Genomic DNA, 23,973 nt, shown 5'->3' with positions numbered 1-23,973 from the left:
CAGCCAGGTAATAAATCTGAGGCCCTTATCTTCCCTGACAAAAGGACATTTGAGAGCAAATGGTTCACACATTCCAGATCACACAGGGGAAGACCCACCTCAGTCCCAGCCCTTTTCTGGTGACTTTTCTGAAGGAGAAAGTCACCAGAGCAGGACCCTGATCACTCTGTGTGCTTGTTTTGTTGCATCAGCACATCGATGACACTCCTGGTCCTGGGAAGCAGAGTATGCTGTGGCGATGACTCTTCTAAGACCTTCTCTAAAGTCCTCAACATTAGAAAACAGGTAAAACCCTAAAAAAAGGACCCAGTGTGAGCTGTTCATTGAGTTCACATGCACCTTCCCTTCTCTTCTTTGCTGCTTATCTTCACTGTTTCTCATTATCTCCAAAGGTCCCTGGGACTTGCAGGCAGGGAGCTGTGGGCAGCAGCAGCTCATCCCGGGCTCACCCCCTGATCCTGTCTCCAAGGACCTTTGCATCTAAATTTCTGTTTCTCAAGAAGCAGCTCCTCCTGTGCTCACTCTTGTTGCTGTGATTGTGCCTCTTCTCTCTGAAGCCCTTCCTTTGTTTCACTGTCCTTAGATTTAATATACAAACTCTCAAAATTCTCTAGATTTGTGTTGTGAAATTTTGCTGCAGGAGGTCAAGAACCTACACACGTGAGACCTTTCCAGGGCAAACCCCCCTTGGGTCCAGTCCCTTTTCAGTGACAGAATAACCACATTTTGTGTATTCGTTTACTTGTGGATGGACATTTGAATACTTTCTACCTTTCAATTCTTATTCACAGTGCTGTTATATATAATCATGTACAAGTTTGTTATAACATCTGTCCTCAATTTCTCAGATTGTATTTCAAAGTAGATTTGAACACAGTAGGATAATTTTTTGATGAAATGTCAAACCATTTTATACAAGGTCTGCAATATTTTACATTTTCAAAAGAAATGGTCAATTGTTCCAATATTAGTTTCTGATCATAAACATTTCTCAGTTTTGCTTTCTCATTATAGCCTTTGTAGTGTCTGTGAAGGGGTATTGTGCTGTGATGTAGCCATTGAACATCTTCTCTGGTATTTTTTTTTACCACTTCTATGAATATCTTCTCATTACAAGAGACTATTCAAGTTTTCTTTTTTATAATATAGATGTCTTCCTGGGTGTCATGGCTCACTGGTTGAGCACCTACCTGTAAACACCAAAGGGGTCTCTGGTTCAATTCCCAGTCAGGGCACATGCCTGGGTTGAGGGCCAGGTTCCCAGTAGGGGGCATGTGAGAGGCAATCACAGATTGATTGTTTCTCTCCCTCTCTTTTTTCCTCCCTCACCCTCTCTAAAAATAATAAATAAAATGTTTAAAATAATACAGGTTGTTGGGAACCTTACACCTGGCTTCTAGCTAAAAACATTGCGTTGATTACAGGAACCTGTGCGCTCCACAAGCCAATCGGCTACAGGCACATGAGGTGTCCACGAGTACCAGTTGCACCCAAGTAACCAATAAGCAGGCCCTTCTTTGTCTCAAGCTAGCCAATAGCAAGCAACCTAATCTCTCCCTCCTCCCCTATGTATATACCCAGTTCGGAAAAATAAAGTTTGCAGCTTGATCAGAATCTTTTGTCTTGCTGCCATTCTTCGCGCCTCTTGTCCCCCCAACCCATTTGTTCTAGGTAGGTGGTCGAGCTCCAGTTGACTGCTCCGCGGGCCGGAGGAACAGGTGTCTCTTCATTGATGACTCATAAAGTTCTTTGTTGTGGAAGAATGAGTCTGATCGAAAGTATAATGTGCAGCCATTTTCTTCAATTCCGTGGGTGGTCTTCTTACGCTATGGATAGCTTCTCCTGCTACCCAGAATTGTTTAATCAGGAGGACACCACATTTACTCATTTACTTTCATCAGTTTTGCTTTGGAAGGGTGTGCCTTGATATGGAAGCAGCAGCCTCATGCATCTCAGGTCTTATGTATGTCATCACTGCATTATCTAATTTGCTTGATTTAATATAACTTGTTTCACAGAAACCTGTTTTATGGCTTTAGATATGAGTTGATTACATTTCAAGGGTTTACAGGTTTAAGTAGGAGAAAAGACTATTCTGTGGAGTATGATGTCCAGAGTCAGGCATCTGGAGTCAGGGACAGGCTTGGGACACCCAGTCCGGTGTCTGGTGCATGGCATGGTGCATTGTTAGGATTAGGGCTTGGGGTTGCAGTGGATACCATGACTTGTCTTTAACTATTTGAAACCATCATGTGAGACTGTATCACGACAGGTGTACTATCAGTGTGTGATAGAAAAAATATCACTACAAGTGGTAAATGTATGTTTGGCCATTTTCACAGAGAAGCATGAACATAAGGAACATTTTCTGCCCCTTTGGCTTAGTCTTTCCAAGAAAGGTACAAGGGCAACTGTAAAGCAAGAAAAGATCTGTGGTTTGTGTGGAGAAGATGCTGTGCCTGACCGAATGTGTCAGAAGTTTATTGCAAAGTTTCATGCTGGAGACTTCTCCCACAGGTAGGCGGGCCAGGTGCAGTGGAGAGCCCTCCATGGGAGATGTTCACTGAGGACAGATCACATCATGGCAGGTGGGAGACAGGCAACATGTTGAAAGTGTCCTACTCAGGCTTCGAAAATCATTTGCACCAGCTTGGTTACATGAATTGCTTTGCCGTTTGGGCTCCACAGGAGTTCAGCAGGATGGTGGGGGACCTTCATGAGTGGATTCCCACAAGCGGTTCTCCACTGAAACATAAGGGAAATGCTCAATTTCCATCAAGATCGTGTGTGTGGAGGGAGGATGAATGTTTGCCATTTGAGAGTTATGTGGAATGAGAGAGATTGTGGGCAAACAAAGGAAATACCACTTGGTCATCCAAAGGGCTGTCTGCACCCAAAGGAGGTGATGGTGCCCTTGTGGTGAATTGGAGAGGGAGTCCTGCAGCAGGAGCTGGTTTCGGAAAGCCAGCCGGTTACTGGCAACGGGTACTGCTCCCCATCAGACCAACTGAAAGTGCCACCTGAGGGAAAGAGTCCGGAATTTGGGAGCAGAAGGTGCGGAAGGTTAGGATTAGGTGAGAGAGCACATATCTCTTTGGTGACCAGGGAAAACGGTTCCAGCCTGGCTGCACAGTCCTGATTCCTCCGCAGTACTCAGAAGACCTTGCTCCTTCCCATGGCCATCTATTTTGTCTCTCTGAATTCTTCTTTATGGGGAAAAATTTCTGTTCCCTGGAAGACTGCATAAGACACCTGGAAGAGCTCTCTGCTTCGAAAGAAAACAATGTTGTGGGACGATGGAATGGTGAAATTGTGTGAAGATGGCAGAGAGCAGTGCAAGAAAACGTTGGTGACATTGTTCAGTTCTGTTGTGGGAGGACAGTGAAAAGTGTGCCCGTCTTTGTAACTCAAGGTAAAAAGTGAAGGAATCTTTCAGCCAGGCCCTTAGTAGGATATGCATTGCATTGTCGGTCTCTGCTGCCATCTCCTGGTCATTTTAGGAAATGACACCTTATTGCAGGTCCAAGGGAAAAGTGGGCATAATGTATCAGCTAGGAATGTGGAACCAAATGTTATTTAGATGTACATTTCATCACTTTGAAAAAAAAGGACTTTTTAGTAACCCTTTGTTACTGATTAATAGGTTGACCTCAGTTAGTGTCAGCAATATGCTTTCCATAATTTCAATGTTTTGAAGTTTTTTGAAACTTGCTTTACAGTACATGACCACTGAAAAAGTGTTCCAAGTGTGCCTCTCTTCTGCCACCTGGTGTTCGCGTTGGGAAAACACCTTGGTGCAGATCAGAAGGAAACGTTGGGTATAGTGGGTCATCCCTAAATGTTGAATCCAATTTTGCTGCTCATGTTAAGTTTATTTTAAAAAAATTAAATTTGTTAGAGAAGGGGGAGGGGAGGGAGAAAGACAGAGAGAGAACACTGATGTGTGTAAGAGATACATCAATCAGTTGTCTCTCACACACCCCAAACTGAGAATCTGGCCTGCAACCCAGCCATGTGCCTTGATTTGGAATCCAACTGTGACCGTTTGGTTCACAAGCCTGTGTGCTCAGTCTACTGATCCACAACAGCCAAGGGTCATGTGAAGTTTTTTTTTATATCTCTTCAGGGTTGTTTTTTTTTGGGGGGGGGAGTCAAGAAGGCTGCAGGTTTGATCCCTGGTCAAGCCACATGCAAGCCTCAAGCAATGGCTGGTGTGGCTCAGTGGGCTGGGCATCTATCTGCCTGCAAACCAAAAGGTCACCAGTTCCATTCCCAGTCAGAGCACCTACCTGGGTTTGAGGCAGGAGATGGTCAGGAGGAAACTCTGGAGGTGCGGCAGGGCTAAGAGAAAGGACACCAATACAGGACAGAGACCCTGTTCTAAGACCAGTTGTTCCTGCTTTCTGGAAAAGCACTGAATCATGGCGAATCATAACTATACCTGCACAGAAGGTGCTACATGACCCCTGCTTCATTATAATAGCATTGTAATAAATCAACCTTGTGGGACCCCCTTCCCTGGTGGTTAGTCAAGGAAGATCATGGGAGACCACGTGTAGTAGCTTTAAAGTAATAGAACTACTTGTACATGGGCAATAAAACCCTGCTAAAACTAGCCAAGAAATATTACCCTGTAAGTATAGAATCCCTCCAGCTCCTGAGATCAGCCTGTTTGGAGTCAGCCCGCTCCTGTGTTCCGTACAGTGTACTATCAATAAATCTGCTCTCTGTCTGCTATAAACTCTCTTTGGTCTGTTCAATTCCTTGTTTGCTATCATCAAGAACCTGGTTATCTGTGCCCACCTGTGATGGGTTGTGGGCCAGGTCACCAGTTGGGAGCATACGAGAGGCAAAGGATAGATGTTCCAAATGAAAAATAAGTCAATAAATTTTAAAAAGTAAGTAAAACACAATTTCTATGTGGATCTGTATATATTAATGAACCTAGTATTCTTTTCCATCAATCTGTCTATTCATGATGCATTAATCCACTGTTGTACTTCCCACAGCTTTGTAATACAACTTTTACTTGTTCCTTATTTTAACAGGTAAACTGAAACTGAGCTTGTTTTACTTTAAAAAATTTTGCTGAGCCCTGGCCAATGTGGCTCAGTCTGCTGGAGCATTGTCCTGTAAGGTAGGAAAGATAGCAAACTAAGGAAAGGAGGAGGGAGACATGTCTGACCCCCTGACTCAGCCGTCCTGAGCCGGATTTGATAATAGTGCCAGGTGTGCCAGGTGTTCAGAATGTCACAAGAAACACATGGTAGTGCACGAGGAGGGAATTCTATGTATTGTTCCCACTTTCTGGGAAGGAAAGCCTTAGAATTAAACTGTGTGTTAATTCCAAGGTCTGGCTGGTAGGTGGGAGGGTGTCCACAGTGCCCAAAGAAGCCCACAAGACAACTTTGGTTACTTGCCTACTTATGGTCACTATCTGTTTTACAAGGGAGTACCTAATGTTTACAGAAAGCCCATAAATAATTTATAATTTTGGGTAACTGCCCTGGCTTCACCTGGCTCCTGTCACGTATTTGTTTTACAAGAGGAACAAATGGGGCCTGGGGTGAGATAAGGATTCAGGCTAACAGACCCCCACACATGCCTGCATTTGGGTAGTTACTTCCCTCATGGAAGCTGGTAGCACCTTTACCCACCAGTTAATATGTCACTTCTTCACCCAAATCCTGCCAGCTACCTAATTCCTCAGGACCAAGGACCTGAGGCTCTTGCCACCCTTGCCCTTGACTGTTGCCATCCTTACCTTGCCCTGCCCAGAATCTACACCTCTCACCCCCACCTTGGCAAGGCCTGTTCTCTTCCATGAGAACATATCACTAGTAAACCCTGGTTCCTCATGAATAGACTGGCTGACCTGTAATTCTTTACTGTGTCAGCAAGGAGAACTGAGTTTCTCCCATAACAATTCCATAAACCGAAAGGTTGTAGTTCAAGCTCTAGTCAGGGCACAGGCCTAGGTTGTGGGTTTGGTGCCCAGTGGGGAGACAACCCTTTGATGTTTCTCTTTCACATCGATGTTTCTCTCCTTCCCTTCCCTTCTCTCCGAAATCAATAAGCATGTCCTCAGGTGAGGAATAAAAATTTTTTTCCTGATATTTTAAGCTAGATCATATTATATTTGTAGGTAACCGTGGGAAATGGAGATATTTATCTCTCCAAGAACATGCTGTTACTTTCCTATTGTTCAAGTGTCTTTTTGAAAAAAAAAAAAAAAAAAAAGATTTTACTTACTTTACACAGGAGATGGGAAGGGGAAAGAGAGAGAAAAAAAACCCCAAACAAACATCTATTAGTTGCATCTCACAAGCCCCCAACTGAGGACTGAACCTTCAACTCAGGCACATGCCCGGATTGATAATCGAGGTGGTGAACTTTAGATCTGCGGCACGGAGATCATCCTTCCAGGTCATGGGGGTTGTTGTCCCCCTTTGGTGAAACCACTGCAGCAGGAATGGGGTGGGTCATGCGTAGGTCTCCCTCGTGCAGGAGAGGGTCTGATGGGGTCCTCACTAAATGTTTGACATCTCTGTATATTGAACTCAGCTCCGGTTCTTAGAAAAGTGTGGCCTCTGGGAGCTGTTGGCACCCTTCCTTATGCTCATGCAGATGTAGATGTTTACCCTGTTCTCACCTTGAGTCCTGTTGGACTCCCACCCATTGGGTCCATGGGAATTTTGTGTTCCTGGGCCATTGTGGAGATTACCTGGGGACGGGTGGCCAAGAATGACCAACATTGTGCATGTCTATTATCCCATGAGACTTCACAAACAAGTTCAAAGATACAATAAGTAATCATTTTGAGATGGTGTCAGCGGTGCATTAAACTCTGTGGGGCCCAGGCACAAGGAGGGTGCATTACAGAACTTGCTGTGTTGCAGGCTTCATGAATGCCATGTGCAGATTGGGTGCACCTGTCATAGGAGAAACTCAGTTCCTGCCAACACAGTAAGGGATCACAGGTCAAGTGTATTGCCATGCAAGCAGGGTTTATTAGTGACACATTCTCATGGGAGAGGACAGGTCTTGCTGAGGTGGGGGCGAAAGGTAAGAGCACCAGGCCCTTTGTCCTAAGGACTTATATAGTTAGTGGGTAAAAGTGGTGCCAGCTTCCAAGGGGATGGACTTCCAAGGGGACTACCCAAACGTAGGTATGTGTGGGGGTTGTTAGCCTGAACCCTTATCTTGCTTCTGACCCCACTTGGTCATGTTGTAAAATAGATCCATGACAGGAGACAGTTTAAGTTGAGGCAGTTACCCAAAGCTAACAATGGGCTCTTTCTGTAAGCATTAGAGACCCTCTCATAAAAGACAGTGGACAGAGGTAAGGAATTAACCAGATTTGTTTTAGGGGTCCTTTCCGTGAGTGCTGTAGACACCCTTCCATTTTCTAGGCCTTGGGATGAATACAGTTTGAAAGCCTTTCTTTCCCAGATAGTGGAAACAATACCTAGAATTTCAACGTGTTAGCATGGTGTTTCTTGTGATGCTGGAACATCTGACAATGGAATTGGACCAGGCACAGGACTAGAGTCATTGGGTGACACCCATCTTCCTCTTCCTCGTCCTCCCTGCCTTGGCTCACCATCTATCCTAACACCCCAGTGCAGGCAGGTGCTGTTCCCAGTGTCAGTTCTCAGCAAGGGGTGGGTGAGGGTCTTGTTTCACAGCTCACTCTCAGCACCACCTGCCTGTGTTGAGGAGGCTCTGAGGATGCCCAGGCTCAGTGAGAGGGTGGTGATCAGGGGGAGGCACACCCCCAACCTCAGGCTTCCTTCTCAGGGCAGCTCAGTCTATGTGGGGAAAGCAGTGGGGTCTGCTCAAATTTTGAATTTGGCTACAGACCCCTACCCTGTCCTAATCTTCCTTTGTCCACCACTAAAGACCAGGAAGACATGGGCACTGAAGGCTGTTCAGTAGGGCTTGTGACCTCAGTGATCCTCTTGCCAGATTTTGTCTGTGCTGACTCAACTTCGAATGTCAAACCAAAAGGCTGGAGTTCCCATTTCCACTGCGCAGACTAGGAAGCAGGCAGAGAGAAGTTGAGAATCTTGCCTTAGGTCACACAGCTGGAGAGAACAGAGCTGAGATTCACACCCAGTATGGACTGATGTGGAATCTGTATGCTGTGCACCAGGAAATGCTGACCCTGAAAAGGCAGCAAGGAGTGAGGAAGACCAAGTGCCCAGACTGAGCGGCTCACGTCTACCCACAGGCATCCATCTCTCCCTGCCATTCACCTCTGAGACTCCAGAGGTTATAGGAAAGCAGAAGAGCCAAGAGAAGACAAGGGAGGAGGGGTAGGGAGCTGATTAGGAGAAAAGGCGCTTTCCAGGACTCTGGGGAATTCCCTCCCTGGGTGAGTCTGTCTCAAATCCCTCTGTTCAGGGAGTAACAAAAGTAGACTGATTTCACATTTACACATTTGCAGTAGTTGAATTTCAGCGGCTGAGTTCTTTGTGGCTCTTTAGGAACCCTCTGCTTTCAGTGATTGGGAAAATGAGAGATGTGTATGGAGACAAAACATTTTAGAATAGGTCAAAAAACCATGAACGAGTTTGGTGCTGACATCCCCATATCACTATGGAACTGTTTGTCCATTTCATCTCCTGTACTGAAATTGGAGGGTTTGTTTAACCAGTTACTTGTATACTAATTACAATCTTGGGGAGAGTAAGGTGCTGTGGACTTCCTATGGCTATTGATATGTGACTTAATGCTAATGACTTACTCACTCCACCTGCAAACATAGGGCTTCTCCCCAGAGTGTGTACTCTGGTGTGTGATGAGATTTTTCTTATGTGTAAAGTCTCTCCCACACTCCCTGCAAACATAGGGCTTTTCCCCTGAGTGTGTCCTCTGGTGTGTGATGAGATTTGACTTGCTTGTAAAGCCTCTCCCACACTCCCTGCAAACATAGGGCTTTTCCCCTGAGTGTGTCCTCTGGTGTGTGATGAGATTTGACTTGCATGTAAAGCCTCGCCCGCACTCCCTGCAAACATAGGGCTTCTCCCCAGAGTGTGTCCTCTGATGTCTGATGAGACCTGTCTTGCATGTAAAGCCTCGCCCACACTCCCTACAAACATAGGGCTTCTCTCCAGAGTGTGTCCTCTGGTGTGTGATGAGACCTGACTTGCAGGTAAAGCCTCGCCCACACTCCCTACAAACATAGGGCTTCTTCCCAGAGTGTGTGCTCTGGTGTATGATGAGATTTGACTTGCGTGTAAAGCCTCTCCCACACTCCCTGCAAACATAGGGCTTTTCCCCTGAATGTGTCCTCTGGTGTGTGATGAGATGTGACTTGCATGTAAAGCCTCGCCCGCACTCCCTGCAAACATAGGGCTTCTCCCCAGAGTGTGTCCTCTGATGTCTGATGAGACCTGTCTTGCATGTAAAGCCTCTCCCACACTCCCTACAAACATAGGGCTTCTCCCCAGAGTGTGTCCTCTGGTGTGTGATGAGATTTGACTTCTGTGTAAAGCCTCGCCCACACTCCCTACAAACATAGGGCTTCTCTCCAGAGTGTGTCCTCTGGTGTGTGATGAGACCTGACTTGCAGGTAAAGCCTCGCCCACACTCCCTACAAACATAGGGCTTCTTCCCAGAGTGTGTGCTCTGGTGTGTGATGAGATTTGACTTGCGTGTAAAGCCTCTCCCACACTCCCTGCAAACATAGGGCTTTTCCCCTGAGTGTGTCCTCTGGTGTGTGATGAGATTTGTCTTGCATGTAAAGCCTCGCCCACACTCCCTACAAACATAGGGCTTCTCCCCAGAGTGTGTCCTCTGGTGTTTGATGAGATGTGACTTGCTTGTAAAGCCTCGCCTGCACTCCCTGCAAACATAGGGCTTCTCCCCAGAGTGTGTCCTCTGGTGTGTGATGAGATCTGACTTGCATGTAAAGCCTCGCTCACACTCCCTGCAAACATAGGGCTTCTCCCCAGAGTGTGTCCTCTGGTGTGTGATGAGATTTTTCTTGTGTGCAAAGCCTCGCCCACACTCCCTGCAAACATAGGGCTTTTCCCCTGAGTGTGTCCTCTGGTGTGTGATGAGATTTGACTTGCATGTAAAGCCTCTCCCACACTCCCTGCAAACATAGGGCTTTTCCCCTGAGTGTGTCCTCTGGTGTCTGATGAGATTTTTCTTGTGTGTAAAGCCTGTCCCACACTCGCTGCAAACATAGGGCTTCTCCCCAGAGTGTGTCCCCTGATGTGTGATGAGATGTGATCCATCATCAATGCTTTGCCAATACCCTCCATGCTCGATTGTTACCATTTTTGACATTCCTCCTTTCACAAAGAACTTGCCTGTTTCCTCTGGATTCTCTTTCTGGCCTCTCCGGGGCTCTTCTTCCATCACTCTCTCGTGCTCACTAGAGCTCATTTGTTCTTTGGAAGGTTGGAAAAGGGGTTTTGAGATTCTCCTCTGACTGATCCTTTTAAGCAAATGTTTGGAGTTTTCTTTGATCTCTTGACCTTCAGCTGTATCATTCCAGCTGTGTGTACTAGTATGTTGCTGCTGCTGATTCTGATCCCCTGGACAGGGTTCCTCTGCTTGGAGGTGTTTTCCTGCAGATGTTCCTGGGAGAATCTGAGAGGGATGACGGAGTTTCACGTGTTGGCTGAGTAAGTTCTGACTGGAGAAGGCCAGAGAGCAGGAGGGACATGGGTGCACCTCTGGCTTTGGTTCTGCTGAAAGAGGAAGGTTTGGTCAGGGCAGATGTTGAGGACAATGCCTGGGCTGTATGATTAGTCTCCTGGTAAGACCTGCCCCGTGAGTCCCTCTTACTGTGGTGACAACGCAACCTCTATATCCCAGTGTCCACTCCCCGTCTATTTTCCTGTTTACTTTTATGCAGTGCATCCTCTTCAGAAATCCAGAAAACCCACACCAAGGGTCTTTTCTAATATTGCCCAGACTAGGGACTTTTGGAGCATGAGAGGCCATTTCACTCCCTGTGTGGATGGAACTGCAGTGACCTTTCCCATGTACAGGTATCTTCTAAGTCACATTACAGAGGAAAACCACAGGCTCCAACTAGGAACTGCTTCTCTGTTTTCCAAAATAGTAAAATGAAATGTCCTTCCTCAAGCCTCAGACCAAATATTTATGCTTCATCTCATTTAGTTAGACTATTTCAAATACACAAAGAAGACCTGTTTCAAAATATTTCAACCACATTTCTTTCAGGTCTGACTTCTGTTTCTCTCTGAGCAATCTACCATGCTCTCTCACTTGGAGATGAAGTAATCTGAGGGGATTCCCCACTGGAGTTTATCTTCTAAAAATTAACAAAGCATAATCAGAATAGAGAACACACCACTGTACAGCTGACCACTGCACACTTTCACTCAGGAAAGTCCCCAGTGTCTCAACTCGGATCATCGGCACTGCACCTCCGGGCTGCTAAGCATCTGTCCGATCTGTTTTTACCCTCTGTGCTGAGACGAGACCTGAGTGAGCCTCATCCAATTCAATGCCACACCGTTTTTCTTCCCTGGACTAGCTGCTCCCTCTGCCTGGGATCCTCTGCCCGCAGGTATTTTTGTAAATGCTGTCTCCTGAGAGCCCTTCCCCGACCACCTGCCACACGGCACCTCCCCTCACACTGATCTTTGGGCCCTTGTCCTGCATTAGTTTTCTCCAAAGCACTAACCGCTGTGTGGTGTTATGCACACAGAAGCACGTGTGCCTGGGTTTCCCTCCTTCACCCGTCAGCTTCTCAAGAGCAGTGATTCTGATCCTCATATTAACCTGTATCTCCAGGTCCCAGGACACTGTGCACCACAGAGTAGGATCTCTCATGATAATTCACTGAAATGATGAATGAATGCGCCCTGCCTGAATGGTGTGGCTTGGTGGGTTGGGTGTTGTCTGAAAACTGAAAGGTTACAAGTTCGATAGCCACTCAGGGCACATGCCAGGGTTGGGGGCCAGTTGGGGGTGTGCCAGAGACGACCGGTTAATGTTTCCCTTGCACATTGATTTTTCTTTCTCCCTCCTTTCCACTCTGTGTAAAAATAAATAAAATCCTGTTTAAAATTTTTTATTTATGTATCTATTTTCAGAAAAGGGGGAAGGGAGGGAGGGAGAGGGAGAGAAACATCAATGTGTGGTTGCCTCTCACATGCCCCGTACTGGGGACCTGGCTCAAAGCCCAGGAATATGCCCCAACTGGGAATCAAACTGGTGACCCTTTAGTTCACAGGCTGGTGCTCCATCCTCCGAGCCACACCAGCCAGGACAAAATCTTTAAAAAATAATGAATGCCTACAAACAAAAATGTTTTATTTAGAAGTATGAAGGAAAATTAAGAAGAAACAACAACTATAAAAGTGTCAGAAAAACTGCCTGGGTGAGAGAACTGGTTAGTGCTTGTAAACTTTTCTTTTTTGCCTCTCAGTCTTTCAGCACTACACGCAGTTGTGTATTTTGTGTACAAAATATTTTAAAAATAAAAATTTTGCTTAAGAGTCAAAGGCATACGAATTTCTGAAGCATGTGATTTGAGACTTTACTGACTTTAGAGTAGATTTTACTGTACTTAAGAGTTGCATCATAAATGTTTCTATAGAGAATTCTCTCCTTTCTTTCTGTTTTGAAGAACAGTGGTACCCACCTCTTCTGGCCATGAGCTCTCTCTTCCATTTGCTGCCCCACTTGCTGCCCAGCTCCTGGCCATACTCGTCCCCGCACCAGACCAGCAGCTCACATCCCGGCCTGACGACCCGGCAGGTTCGGTAGAAAATCTGCCCGTGGTATTGAAAGGCCACCAGGTTCTGCTCTTCATCATCCCGGGCAAAGTTCACAAACCTGGGATTGAGGCAGATGACGGGAAAGAAAAGCACAGTGATGAATTCTCAGTACCTGTTACATCCATGTCCACCTCCTCATTGATTCTTAAGGCCCTCAGGCTCTGGTGTTGCCCACGGCCCCTAATGCTTCCAGGGAATCTTTGTTCAGTGCCTGAGCGTCTGCCAGCATGTCATGTGAATTCTTACGTCCAAGTCCTGCTTGCAGTGTTCATCCTGCCTAATACTACTTTCTAACACCCAGTTCTAGACTTAACCTCCACCATGATTGGCCATAATATCCAGTGATACTGGATTCTCCAAACTCTAAACCACAGAACCTGGTGCTTGATCTAGGGCTCTGCTTCTGAATTAGCTCACTAATTATGCAGTACTCAACCCACGTCTGTTTTCTCTTGAGAGGCTTTTCTCCAACCCTTCTACACTTTATTTAGGGTACCATTCACTTGCCTGCCCAAAAGTACCATAGAAAATTGGAGGTTTTTTTGTCTTAGTAAAACAAAACAAAACGATAGTGGTTGATTCACATTCTGTTATCCCTGATAAAAGAGAGCCCCTCTCAGGAAAGGGCCCATGACCATTCCTCTGCAGGCCCCAGAGCCCAGCTCTAGTTAGAAGTAACATCAGGATGGTTTGCTGCCCTCATGGGTTTACGCAACCCTTGGTTTGTGCTATCTTAACTCTGTGCACTTCTTGGAAATTATAGTTAAATGTTTCTAAAAGCAACTGTTTTACGTCTGTCTGCAAGAAGTCCTTCATAAGGACATGGGTTGTGTGATCTGAAGGAATGTATTCCTTCACCATAAGCAGAATATAGTAAGTGCTTAATTAATGTTCATTTGATAAAGTAATCGAGTGTCCCTGTAAATTTAGGCTCTTCAAGGCCCTTTCCAGTGTCCACATTGTGTCTAGCAGAGAATTTTATATTTTGAGGACATGTGCTATACTTTTCTCCTAAAAGTCACCTAAATGAAAGAACACTGTATGGAGAAAAAGAGGGAAAAAAGGATTAAGGGAGACCACTGAGGGAGGCATGATGAGAGGGACAGATATATGGGCTTGTGGGGGATGAGAGTCCCCTCTGGCACCCAGAGACCTGGTGGCCTCACCTCATCCAGTTGGCCCAGGACCTGTCCTTTCCATCCACATACTCATAGCAGTTTCTCCCTTTGGCGATCTGTGTTTCGGAAAAGAAGATAAAGATCTGTTATTCTTTTTTGTGGGGAGGTAACAGTCAGGAGAGTTATGCTACTCTATTGTCATCAGAGCTCTTTCCACCTGAATGGGGATTCAACTGCCAGCTGTGATCACATGATATTTTTCTTACTCATCACCTACACACCTGAGTATACCTGTCCAATCACAGCAGGACCCTCACAAGGGAGGAGCCACTCCTTTGTGTCTGTATCACTTTGCTCCCATTTACCTTCTGATCCTTCAACAGGAGCTCTGTGTTCATGTGAAGTCCAGTCAGTACACAGAACTAACCACATCGTCCCCTCCATGTCTAGCATGTAGGAAGTGAGGTCTCTCCAAGCCTCAGAAGGAATGTGGGAAGCCAGAGGACAGTAGAAGAGGTAAATAGTTCTCACCAGCCAGGAGTATCTGCTCTTGGCTGCCTCTTCATCTTCTGTGATGTGTCCTTCATAAGGGCCAAAGTGCAGACCCACTGGCAAATCAGCTGCCTCATTCCACACTCCAAGCCCAGCCTCAGGGATGCCCGATGGCCCGATTCTCAACCCAGGGGGCAGGGTGAGGGCTGAGCGGTGGGGATGCCCCTTGTCCACTGCACTGTCATTTACAAATGTAGGGGACCCATGCACAGCACAGCTGTCGATGAAGAAGTTCTGACACTTCTCACAATCTGAAGGCGAGAATGACAGGGGTTAGGGAAGTATAGCGCATGTTCCTGGACACAAAGAGCTTCAGAGGGAATCCAGCACTGACATCATTGAGACTCAGTCCTGTACTCCAGGTCACTAAGGAAGGGGAATGACTTGGGGACCAAAGGACCAGGTGGAATTATTGTATCATACATAACATGCTTCTTCGTGAGGGTCACTTACAAAGGTAGTCATCATCCTGGGGTTCGTTGACCTCTTGGTGCACAGGGACCTTTCTTTCTTGTTGGCTATACATCTTCACGTCAATGTCCTTTCTCCTGAGTTCTGAGTTGAAGGCCAGGTGGGTGAGGTTGGTAGGATCTGGGGTGTTAGTTCTCATTTTATCAAATAACACAATCTACTCCCATCAAATTATCACCTGTCCTTTTGCACACCCTGGTGTTTTACTCTGTTAGCTATTGGATCAAAAGATGAAGACTCCACACTAACTACAGATGACTGATTCAATTTTAGTTTCTAGATCTTCCCATTACCAGGTTTAATTTGCCAACCTATAATCATTCATAAAATATTTATGAAGTGCACAGTATGTCTTAGGCATTGAGTAAAGGCCTGGGTACACAACACCAGCACCGTGTGGTTGCTATTATCACACATGGATTTGTTGCACAAGTTGCATGTGTCAACTGTTTTAATGTTTTCAAACAATATATATGAGTGATGTTTCCTTATCTTCATTTTACACATTAGCATTCAGGAGCTCAGAGAATTTATAGGATTTGCCCAAAGCTCCATTGCTAACTTCAGTCTCAGCTTAGCCCACCTTAAATCCGGGCCCATCCACAGTCCACCTCACATACCTAGGTCATACTTATCAGCCCTTCTATATGACTTAGAGGAACTAAATTTTCCAAATTATTTTCTCTTACCCGATTTTTGTCTTGTGTGCTTTCCAAAGGCACATGCTTCTCCAGGAGGGGACACCAGTTTCTGGGCCTGCTCTGAGTCACTTGCAGTCCTCAAATTTGCTGTTCCTGACAAATCCTTCAAACTACATTCATTGCTCAATGGTATCTTGGATGTTTCCTTCAATATAAGAGTCACATATTAAAAGATAACATGTATTTAACTTGTTAAGGTTTATGGTATATTTTATATGCATGTCTTTAATACTTCAACCTTTGGAAATACCTAGGGAGTATGAATATTAGAGGGGATAGGGCCAATGTGGATAATGAATCCAAGATTAGAACTCATGTCTTATGGCTCTTTTCTTTTGTATAATATTGAGAATGAAGGATATTGGGAAGAGAATAAAGAAACAGTTGGCAGAAACATATCTAGACAATAGGTAAAATGGTGATAAAATTTGCAGTACCTTAGAAAGAATATTTGTACTTAGGGTAGCTGGTTCCCACCAATTGTTTGAATAAGTTTGTATCAGTAGCTAGTTGTCTTCAGTTTCATGAACTCTGACATGCTAATTTTCAATGTTACAGTGAATGTGCAATTAAATAATGCTCATGAAAGTGTTCTGGGAATTGTGTAATACAGTATGAATGTGAGATTATAGTCCTATCAATTTACCTCTCGGCTCTCTCCATATTTCACATCTCACAGAAATTACCTTCAGCATTCATTGATCATCTTCTAGTTTAATCTGTAATTGTGAAATCATTCATGAAGCAAACATTTGGAGGCCCTCAGGGGCCCTGATTTGGGCCTGTGACTTCTGAGAAGTCTCAGGTATGGACCAGACTCTCAAAGAGCTCACAGAACACAGAGAGAGGTGGGTTGAACAAATGACTCTAAATAGGATGAGAGCAGCCTCACTGGAACTCAGAAGGAGTCCCAATGGAACAAAGAAGCTGCCACTTCACCCTATAGGAAAGGCCATTTGAGATCAGTTCCGGACGGATGAGTTTCTATAGAAGAGTGTGCAACCTATATGAAGTCCTTAAGTCATTTTATTATTTGTTGTTTCTCAGTTATCAAACCTCAAGCCCCTCAGGGGTGGGAGATGCTTTTTTTGATTAGAGTGGGAGGCTGTGATCCTGGATACTTTACATTCCTCTTCATCTGGGTCCATCCACTGCACAAGTTGCCTACACATGGTACACTTTCCTTATTCAGAGGGTCTTAGTGCATCTCTCACTTCAGCATAGCAGAGAACTTTGGTTGAAACCATCATTCAGATGAATGATATAATGACATATGGATAAGATAATGTAAAATTTAGAAACTGTAAAAGTTTATTTTTCTAACTTTTAAGAAAGATTTTGTTCATTCTCTTGAGAGAGGGGAAGGGAGGGAGAAAGAGAGAGAAACATTGATCACTTACTGCCTTTCACACACACCCCAACCTGGAAACTGACCCACAACCCAGGCATGTGCCCTGACCAGGAATCAAACTGGCGATCTTCCCCTTTGCAGCATGACAAGCAACTGGTCACGGTGGCCAGGGCAAAACTCTGGAAGTTTTAATGAGTTCGTAAGTGTTTTAGAGAAGCAACTATGGGTCAGACTGCACTACCACTGATACTGTGATCTTAGACATATAGTCAAACATTTTTACTTCTCTGAAAGATCACTTTCCTCACTGTAAATGGAGACAGTTATATAGTACATACCTCATCGGGTTGTTGTTGTTATGTTTGAGTGAGTTCACATAGAATTCTTAGTCTGAAACATTGTGAGAATGAAACAAATGGTAGTTACTATTATCGCTGTAGTTGTTAACTATTAAGATGATGAGGAGCCCTGGCTGGTGTGACTCAGTGGATTGAGCGCTGGCCTGCAGACCGAAAGGTCACCAGTTCCATTCCCAGTCAGGGCACATGCATGGGTTGCAGTTCAGGTTCCCTGCTTGGGGGTGGGTGAGTGGCAACCCATACAGGTGTGTCTCCCACATGCTTTTCTCCCTCACTTTCTCCCTCCTTTCCCCTCTGTCTAAAACATCAATAAATAAAATCACTAAAAAAGATGGTAATATTGGGGACTTCCGCCAAGATGGAGGCGTAGATGGAAGCACTGTGCCTCCTCACACAACCAAGTTTAAAAACAACAAGGTTTTAGCAAAAATACCCAGCCAAAATCACAGAACATTGAACTATACGGAAGTCTGACAACAACGAACCCTTCAGCCAAAACGGTAAGAGCCAGCAGTAGAGCGGGGTCAGGCAGAAAAGATCCACCAGACCAACCCGGGCGTGCGACCCAGGTGCGCCAGCAGCCGTAGGCAGATCCCAGGTGTGGAGAAGCGGGCAGACCCACTGAGGGCGCAAGGCCTTAGACCCACTGAGGGCTGACCATGGTCCTACATTCGCGAGCAGATAAACTGGTGAAGGAGCGAGCGGTGAGACAGACCCTGCAGGCCCCAGTGGTAGGAAGCGGTAGAGGGGACCACCATTGTCCCTCTCTGACCCCGCCCCCACATACGGGGTCACAAACCAGTGACCTGGGTGGCCCTGCCCTGGTGAACACCTAAGGCTCCGCTCCTCATACATAACAGGCACGAACAAATCAAAACATGGCTCAAGAAGAACTTAGAGCCCCAGAGCTGATAAATCTAAGTGATGAAGAAATAGCCAAACTATCAGATGCAAAGTTCAAAACACTGGTGATCAGGATGCTCACAGAACTGGTTGATTTTAGTCACAAATTAGAGGAACATATGAAAGCTAAACTAATTGAAATGAATGGAAATTCACAGGAAAACAATAGTATTAAAAAGGAAACTGGGACTCAAGTCAAAAAGTGGACCAGAAAGAGGAAAAAAATGACCAAACAAAAAAGAATGTAGAAACACAAATTCAAAAAAATGAGGAGAGGCTTAGGAACCTCCAGGACATCTTTAAACGCTCCAACATCCGAATTATAGGGGTACCAGAAGGGGAAGAGGAAGAGCAACAAGTGGAAAACTTATTTGAACAAATAATAAAAAAGAATTACCCCAATATGGCAAAAGAAATAGATTTCCAGGAAATCCAGGAAGCTCAGAGAGTCCCAAAGAAGTTGGACCCAAGAAGGAACACACCAAGGCACATCATCATTACATCAGCCAAGATTAAAATGAAAGAGAGAATTGTAGAAGCAGCAAGAGCTAAGGGGACAGTCACCTACAAAGGAGTTCCCATCAGACTGTCAGCGGATTTCTCAAAAGAGACCTTACAGGCAAGAAGGGGCTGGAAAAAAGTATTCCAAGTCATGAAATCCAAAGACCTACATCCAAGATTGCTCTATCCAACAAAGCTTTCATTTAGAACGGAAGGACAGATAAAGTGCTTCTCAGATAAGATCAAACTCAAGGAGTTCATCATCACCAAGCCCTTATTATATGAAATGTTAAAGGGACTTATCCAAGAAAAAGAAGACAAAAAAGACGAACAGTGAAAGGAGAGCAAACTCAGTTATTAGGAACCACACCTAAAAACAAAAGCAGACTAAGAGGATAGCTAGATCAGGAGCAGAACCATAGAAATGAAGATCACATGGAGGGTTAGCAACAGGGGAGTGGGAGAAGGAGAAGGGGGAAGAAGGTACAGAAAATAAGTAGCATAAACGGTAGGTAGAAAATAGATAGGGGGGAAGGCAAGAATAGTAGGGGAGATATAGAATCTAAAGAAGTTGAGACATGTGGTCATAAACGAAAGGGGGGGGAATGGTGGGGGAGGGGGTGTGCAGGGTGGAGGGAAATGAAGGGGGGGAATAGAACAACTGTAATGGCATTATCAATAAGATATATTTTTTAAAAAAGATGGTAATATTGGAGAATGTGTTGAAGAGACCAGAAAAGGAAGGCAGCAGTTCCTAGGATACTTTCTGCATTTCCCTACTCTTACCTGCATTTCTATCCATGAGGAAAATTTTCTTGTCAACAGGATTTGGGAAATACTCACCTTCTGAAGTTTTCTCTGTGCAGTTTTGAAGGCCACCCAAGAAGGTTTCACTGAAAGATGATGAGAAATCAGTGTTTTCGTTTGTAAATGTTTCCAAAATGTGGAGATTCTTATTAGAGACACAGAATTCTGAATGAGAGTAGTCCAAGAACAATCCTAGGATGATTGGAAAACATTTTCTGAGGTATCATTAAAGTCTATGCTTCTATTAGGGCCCTCCACTAATTTCATTAGAATGATAAAATAAAACTGACAAATGTCATCTACACTGCACCCTATGTTCATAAAGCATCTACTATAATTTATTAAAAGATACATTGGCCTCTCCTGACAAAAATTTAATAAAAGTAACTGCACAGAAACTCCATGTCTTCAACATAACCCTTTCTCTGCTCTGTTGTCTTCATTCAAACTGGCCTTGACCAGGCTAACGGCCCTACCAACCCCTCGCCTACTTTCTCTGGTATCCTCCCCCCTGTGCACACACTGGCCATCCACGCCCTTCCTTATCATTAGACTCTGGTCGGCATCCACAGTTTGATGACCACAGAAACAGAATTCCAGTCAAGTTGAAGATCACATCTTGACTTCATCTGTGTTTCAACCTGAGACCCATGAAAGTGGACTGACCCCACCAATCAAACAAACACTCATGATACAGGATGGAACGGCATCATGGCCGACATTAGGAAATGATACAGTGATAAAACTACTCACTACCCTGGCCCCTCCCCGCAGCCCCCGTCATCACCATGTTAATACTGTTCCCATCTGTCTCCATGCAGCCATCGGGCAGCCAGGCGTCCGAACAGTCCTCGCCTGCCAGACCTGCCTCCCTCTCTTGAGATGACTATTCTGAATTAGTTATTTCTTACTCACTTGTATGCTCTTATACATTTACTAGTTATTAATGTGTCTATAAATATATTATGATGATTTTGCACAGTTGAAAGTTTATAGGAGTATCCCCTCACTGTACCACACACTGTTCTGCATCCTGTGTGTTCACTGGACAAGCAAACCCTGCTCAGTGGTTAACTCCTGAGATGCAGCCTGACCTAAACCAGGTTCCTGTCAGGAGGGCGGCTCTGGCTCCTCCTGCCCCTCACCTCGTCGCCTTGGAGCCCATTCTTCATCCGAGTCCTCAGGGTCCTCCTCCTCCAGCTCGGTGGCCCGCCCGCGGTGGTGACACAGGAAAGCTGGTCGAGGGGCTCTGAGACCTGGAAAGAGACAAAACCTTTGTCCTGAAAGCCCAGGGCTTGGAGGAGGAAGAAGCTCCAGGAAGCCCCTGTGACCGACTCTGATGGGATGGGAGAGTCTACAAGGAGTTGCTGTGAGTGCCACACCATCAGCACCAGCCCTGCTCTGACACAAGGAGCAAATACCCCTTGATCGGTGTCCTTGCAGGAGGGAGCTGCAGGCCAATGCAGCCGCCTGAGCTGGAGCCAGCTCAGCAGCCTGGGAGGTTCACCAGGTCCCTGGCCCCAGAACCTGTGTACTACCTAGGTTGGGGAGCACCTTGAAGTTCCTCTTCACATTCTGGTACCGGCTTCTCTCCCGGTCTCCCATCTCTGCCCACTCCTCCCTGGAGAAGTAGAGGGAAGCGTCTTTCGAAGCTTCTTCTGCCTGGAGAGTGGAAACACAGTAACTCGGTGATGTAGTAAGAACGCGCACAGCCCCCGGTTGCAGGGAGCAGGCGGGGCCTCGGTGGTCCCTGTGCTGCAAGCACTGAATCCCTGTCTGAGTCGTTTCCCAGGTCCCTGAGCGGCTGTTCCTCCGGGTGCGTCCGTCCTGCGGGTCTGCTCACACTCTGGGCCTTCTCCCACTTCCCTTGTAGCAGGAGACCTGCTCAGACAAGCCCAGACAAGTCAGAAGGACACGCTGAGCCACTAAGATAAGGAGGGGTGAGCAACTAAGTAACTAAGAAGTACGAACAAAAGAACATTGGATGACCCTATTGATGTGGGAAGCTTTGGAAAACTTTTGTTCACCCAAACCCCAAGCGCCCTGGGAGAGCGATAAGGCCGTCTGGGAAAAGCAAACAGCAGGACAGTCACAAGGGCTGGGGCTAGCACCCCTGCAGCTACAACTAATTTCCACATTTAGCCTTTGTACTCTGCTTTTGCCACTAGTTAGAACTAACTTCTGTATTCCGTTTCTGTATCCCGCTTTGCTACGTAGACGGGAAGACCCCGTAGACTATATAAACCCCAAGAATCCTTTCTTCGGGGCTCAGAATTTGGAGACTGACTCCCCTGGACCCGTGCACGTTAATAAACCTCGTACTCCAGAAACCCTCGGTGTCTGGTTGCTTCATTTTCCTGTAACACTATCAGCAGTCCTGCTTTCTCAGCAGCCCTGCTTTCTTGCTTCTGTAAACCTGCTTCTGCTCGTAGGCTTAGTAAAATCGCTTCAGCATGCCACACTATAAAAACAAGCCCCTGCCCAAGCTCGGGACCCAGAATTTGGAGATTGCCTCCTCTGGGTCCGCATGCATAAAAAAAGTCCCACTCCGTACACCCGAAAGCGGCTGAGTTGTTTTTCCGGAACACCCTGACCGGCCCTGCCCCGCGGAGTCCCTTCTCTCCCACCAGCGCTCTGCACCCGCACAGCCAGGGTCACCCCGAGGCCCGGGCGTCTGCGGAGCCCTGTCCCACGCTCCCCGCCAGCCGCTCAGCTCACCTGCAGCGTCCGCCATGCTTCTCCCTCGGGGCTGTGCTGCGGGCCCCTGTCGGGGTTCATGGTGTCCCAGCCCCGAGTCCTCCGAGTGCCTGTGGAAGGAGAAGGCGCTGAGGGCTGACCAGCTTTCTCCTGGCTGTCTGGGCGGCAGGGTGGCAGGCCGCCGGGAGAGGGGGGCGCGGGGCCCTGAGCGAGGAGGGGCTGGACGGCCCGGGGCGTCTTCCGGGCTGAGGACACTGAGGCCGGGGGGACGGTCAGACCCTGCGGCTGCGGAGATTTGGAGCCTCCCATCAAGGGGCTTCAGGGTCCCAGGACGACGACATTTAGCGTCTGAGTTTGGGGAGATTCGGTCTTTCCGGGCGAGCTGCAGGTTGGGGGCCCCGAGCCGAGGGGAACTGGGGTTTTCGGGCTGTTTGGGGTCTAGGCGTTGGGGGTCAGGAGATGTGGGTCCTCCGGGTTGGCGGACGCGGGCCCCTCGATGCTGACGGGGTTTGGGGCCCCTCATGGTGAGGGCATCTGGGGTCTCTCAGGCTGGACTTTGAAGGTCTCGGGCTAAGGGGTCCACGCAGCGAGGCTCCCCGCTTACCGGTCAATTTCCCGGGGACCCTGCCGCACCGCCCACCTCCGCGGAGCTCTGCTCTGGGCTCCGGAGCTTCCCGCCCTGAGGGGGGGAGGTTTCATCCTGGATAGCGGCCAATCAGTGCTGGGATTCCAGGGCCCTGCCCGCCAATGGGCGGTCAGAAGAAGCTGAAAGGGCGGGGCAGAGGGGCAGAGCCCCCTGGGTTCCGGACTGGCCAGCGGAAGACCCGCCCCGCCCCGCGGGGATTGGCTACCCTGGGTCTCCTACCGCCAGTCACCGCAGCCTGCAGCTCCGAGGCTGGTTGTCCTGCAGCTGGTGAGGAATCCATTCAGCAGGACCTGGGATCTTCGAGCCGGGGCCGGACCTTAGGGTGGACGTGGGCCTCCTGCCGCCTGACAAAGTGTCTTTGTTCCACTAGACTATGTTCGGGATCCCCAACTTACATCTAGACCTGTCCGTGCCCCCCCCCCCACTCCCCTTTTGAAACCCACTTTCAGATAGAGCTGCATAAGCAGTGAGGATGCGGTCATGACTGCATTGCATTACGTGGAGACTTAAGTCAGTAAATTCTGACCACGCAACTCATAGACACAAAATAAGTCCCAGAGGGCTGAAATATTTAATTACAACAAATGACATAAGTATACTGGAAAACACACTTGGAGAATTTCACATCTCAAAGTAGTGGCGTTATGAGCAATAGGTATGTTGAAGTAACTCAGGTGTAAAAACATTTCAGAAATAGGAAGACGAGATAAAACCAAGCAAAAGTAAATACATTTAGACATACTGGAAAAACCTACAAGTATTTTGCGTGAAAATAACATCAAATTTGAGTACAGGGGTTCACAGAGCAGAGTCAGTTTAGCTGCTACTGCATCGTCACCCTGATGGTTTCCTCCCGTGCACTTTCTGTTGAGATGATCCCTCCCAACTTCCTCCTTTCTCTACGTAACATAACGTTCCTCTCTTTTACTTATAAATCTTGCCAATGACTTTTGCTACAGCTTGTCTTAAACTGCATTTTTTGACTGTTTCTGAAACCCCTTATCTGCTGGCAAAATAATCGACAGCTATGTTTTTAAGGTCAACATAATGTGTTGGCCCATATGGGGATCCAGAGGACTCCTGACATCTCTGAGGCT

General features: G+C 46.7%; 1 protein-coding gene across 6 annotated transcripts; it reads right to left on the bottom strand.

The window, feature by feature from the left end:
• Window positions 1–888: 888 nt before the first annotated feature.
• On the bottom strand, window positions 889–22,908 carry LOC119063186 (histone-lysine N-methyltransferase PRDM9-like). 6 transcript variants are annotated; one of them, XM_053661963.1, is made up of 11 exons: window positions 22,252–22,770; window positions 21,072–21,195; window positions 20,679–20,789; window positions 19,570–19,619; window positions 15,601–15,757; window positions 14,894–15,031; window positions 14,420–14,691; window positions 13,937–14,004; window positions 12,635–12,828; window positions 10,323–10,706; window positions 889–2,745 (listed from the first exon to the last, which is right to left on the bottom strand). In XM_053661963.1, exons 1-11 carry the CDS (start codon window positions 22,537–22,539, stop codon window positions 2,693–2,695), a joined length of 1,839 nt encoding a protein of 612 aa, XP_053517938.1. In that variant the 5' UTR covers window positions 22,540–22,770; the 3' UTR covers window positions 889–2,692. The 6 variants fall into 6 exon arrangements, with proteins under 6 accessions (XP_053517938.1, XP_053517937.1, XP_053517932.1 ...); XM_053661962.1 differs by lacking the exon at window positions 889–2,745 and adding an exon at window positions 22,835–22,908 and having other exon boundaries at window positions 2,752–10,706; window positions 22,252–22,340; XM_053661957.1 differs by lacking the exon at window positions 889–2,745 and having other exon boundaries at window positions 2,752–10,706; window positions 22,252–22,784.
• Window positions 22,909–23,973: the final 1,065 nt, after the last annotated feature.

Source organism: Artibeus jamaicensis, unplaced genomic scaffold, assembly GCF_021234435.1.
Source record: "Artibeus jamaicensis isolate MK-2021 breed Jamaican fruit bat unplaced genomic scaffold, CSHL_Jam_final contig_233, whole genome shotgun sequence".
In the NCBI taxonomy this organism is placed as follows: Eukaryota; Metazoa; Chordata; class Mammalia; order Chiroptera; family Phyllostomidae; genus Artibeus; species Artibeus jamaicensis.
The sequence above is the reverse complement of the archived record's forward strand: the minus strand, read 5'-3'. Positions and strand labels throughout refer to the sequence as shown.

Excerpts from the sequence above, each read along its gene's own strand:
- LOC119063186 (XM_053661957.1), bottom strand. The coding sequence starts at position 22,539 with ATGGGAGGCTCCAAATCTCCGCAGCCGCAGGGTCTGACCGTCCCCCCG. Across the intron at positions 21,196-22,251 it reads AAGCATGGCGGACGCTGCAG|GCAGAAGAAGCTTCGAAAGA; the intron begins GTGAGCTGAGCG and ends TCCACTCTCCAG. Across the intron at positions 15,758-19,569 it reads CACAGAGAAAACTTCAGAAG|GAAACATCCAAGATACCATT; the intron begins GTGAGTATTTCC and ends CTTATATTGAAG.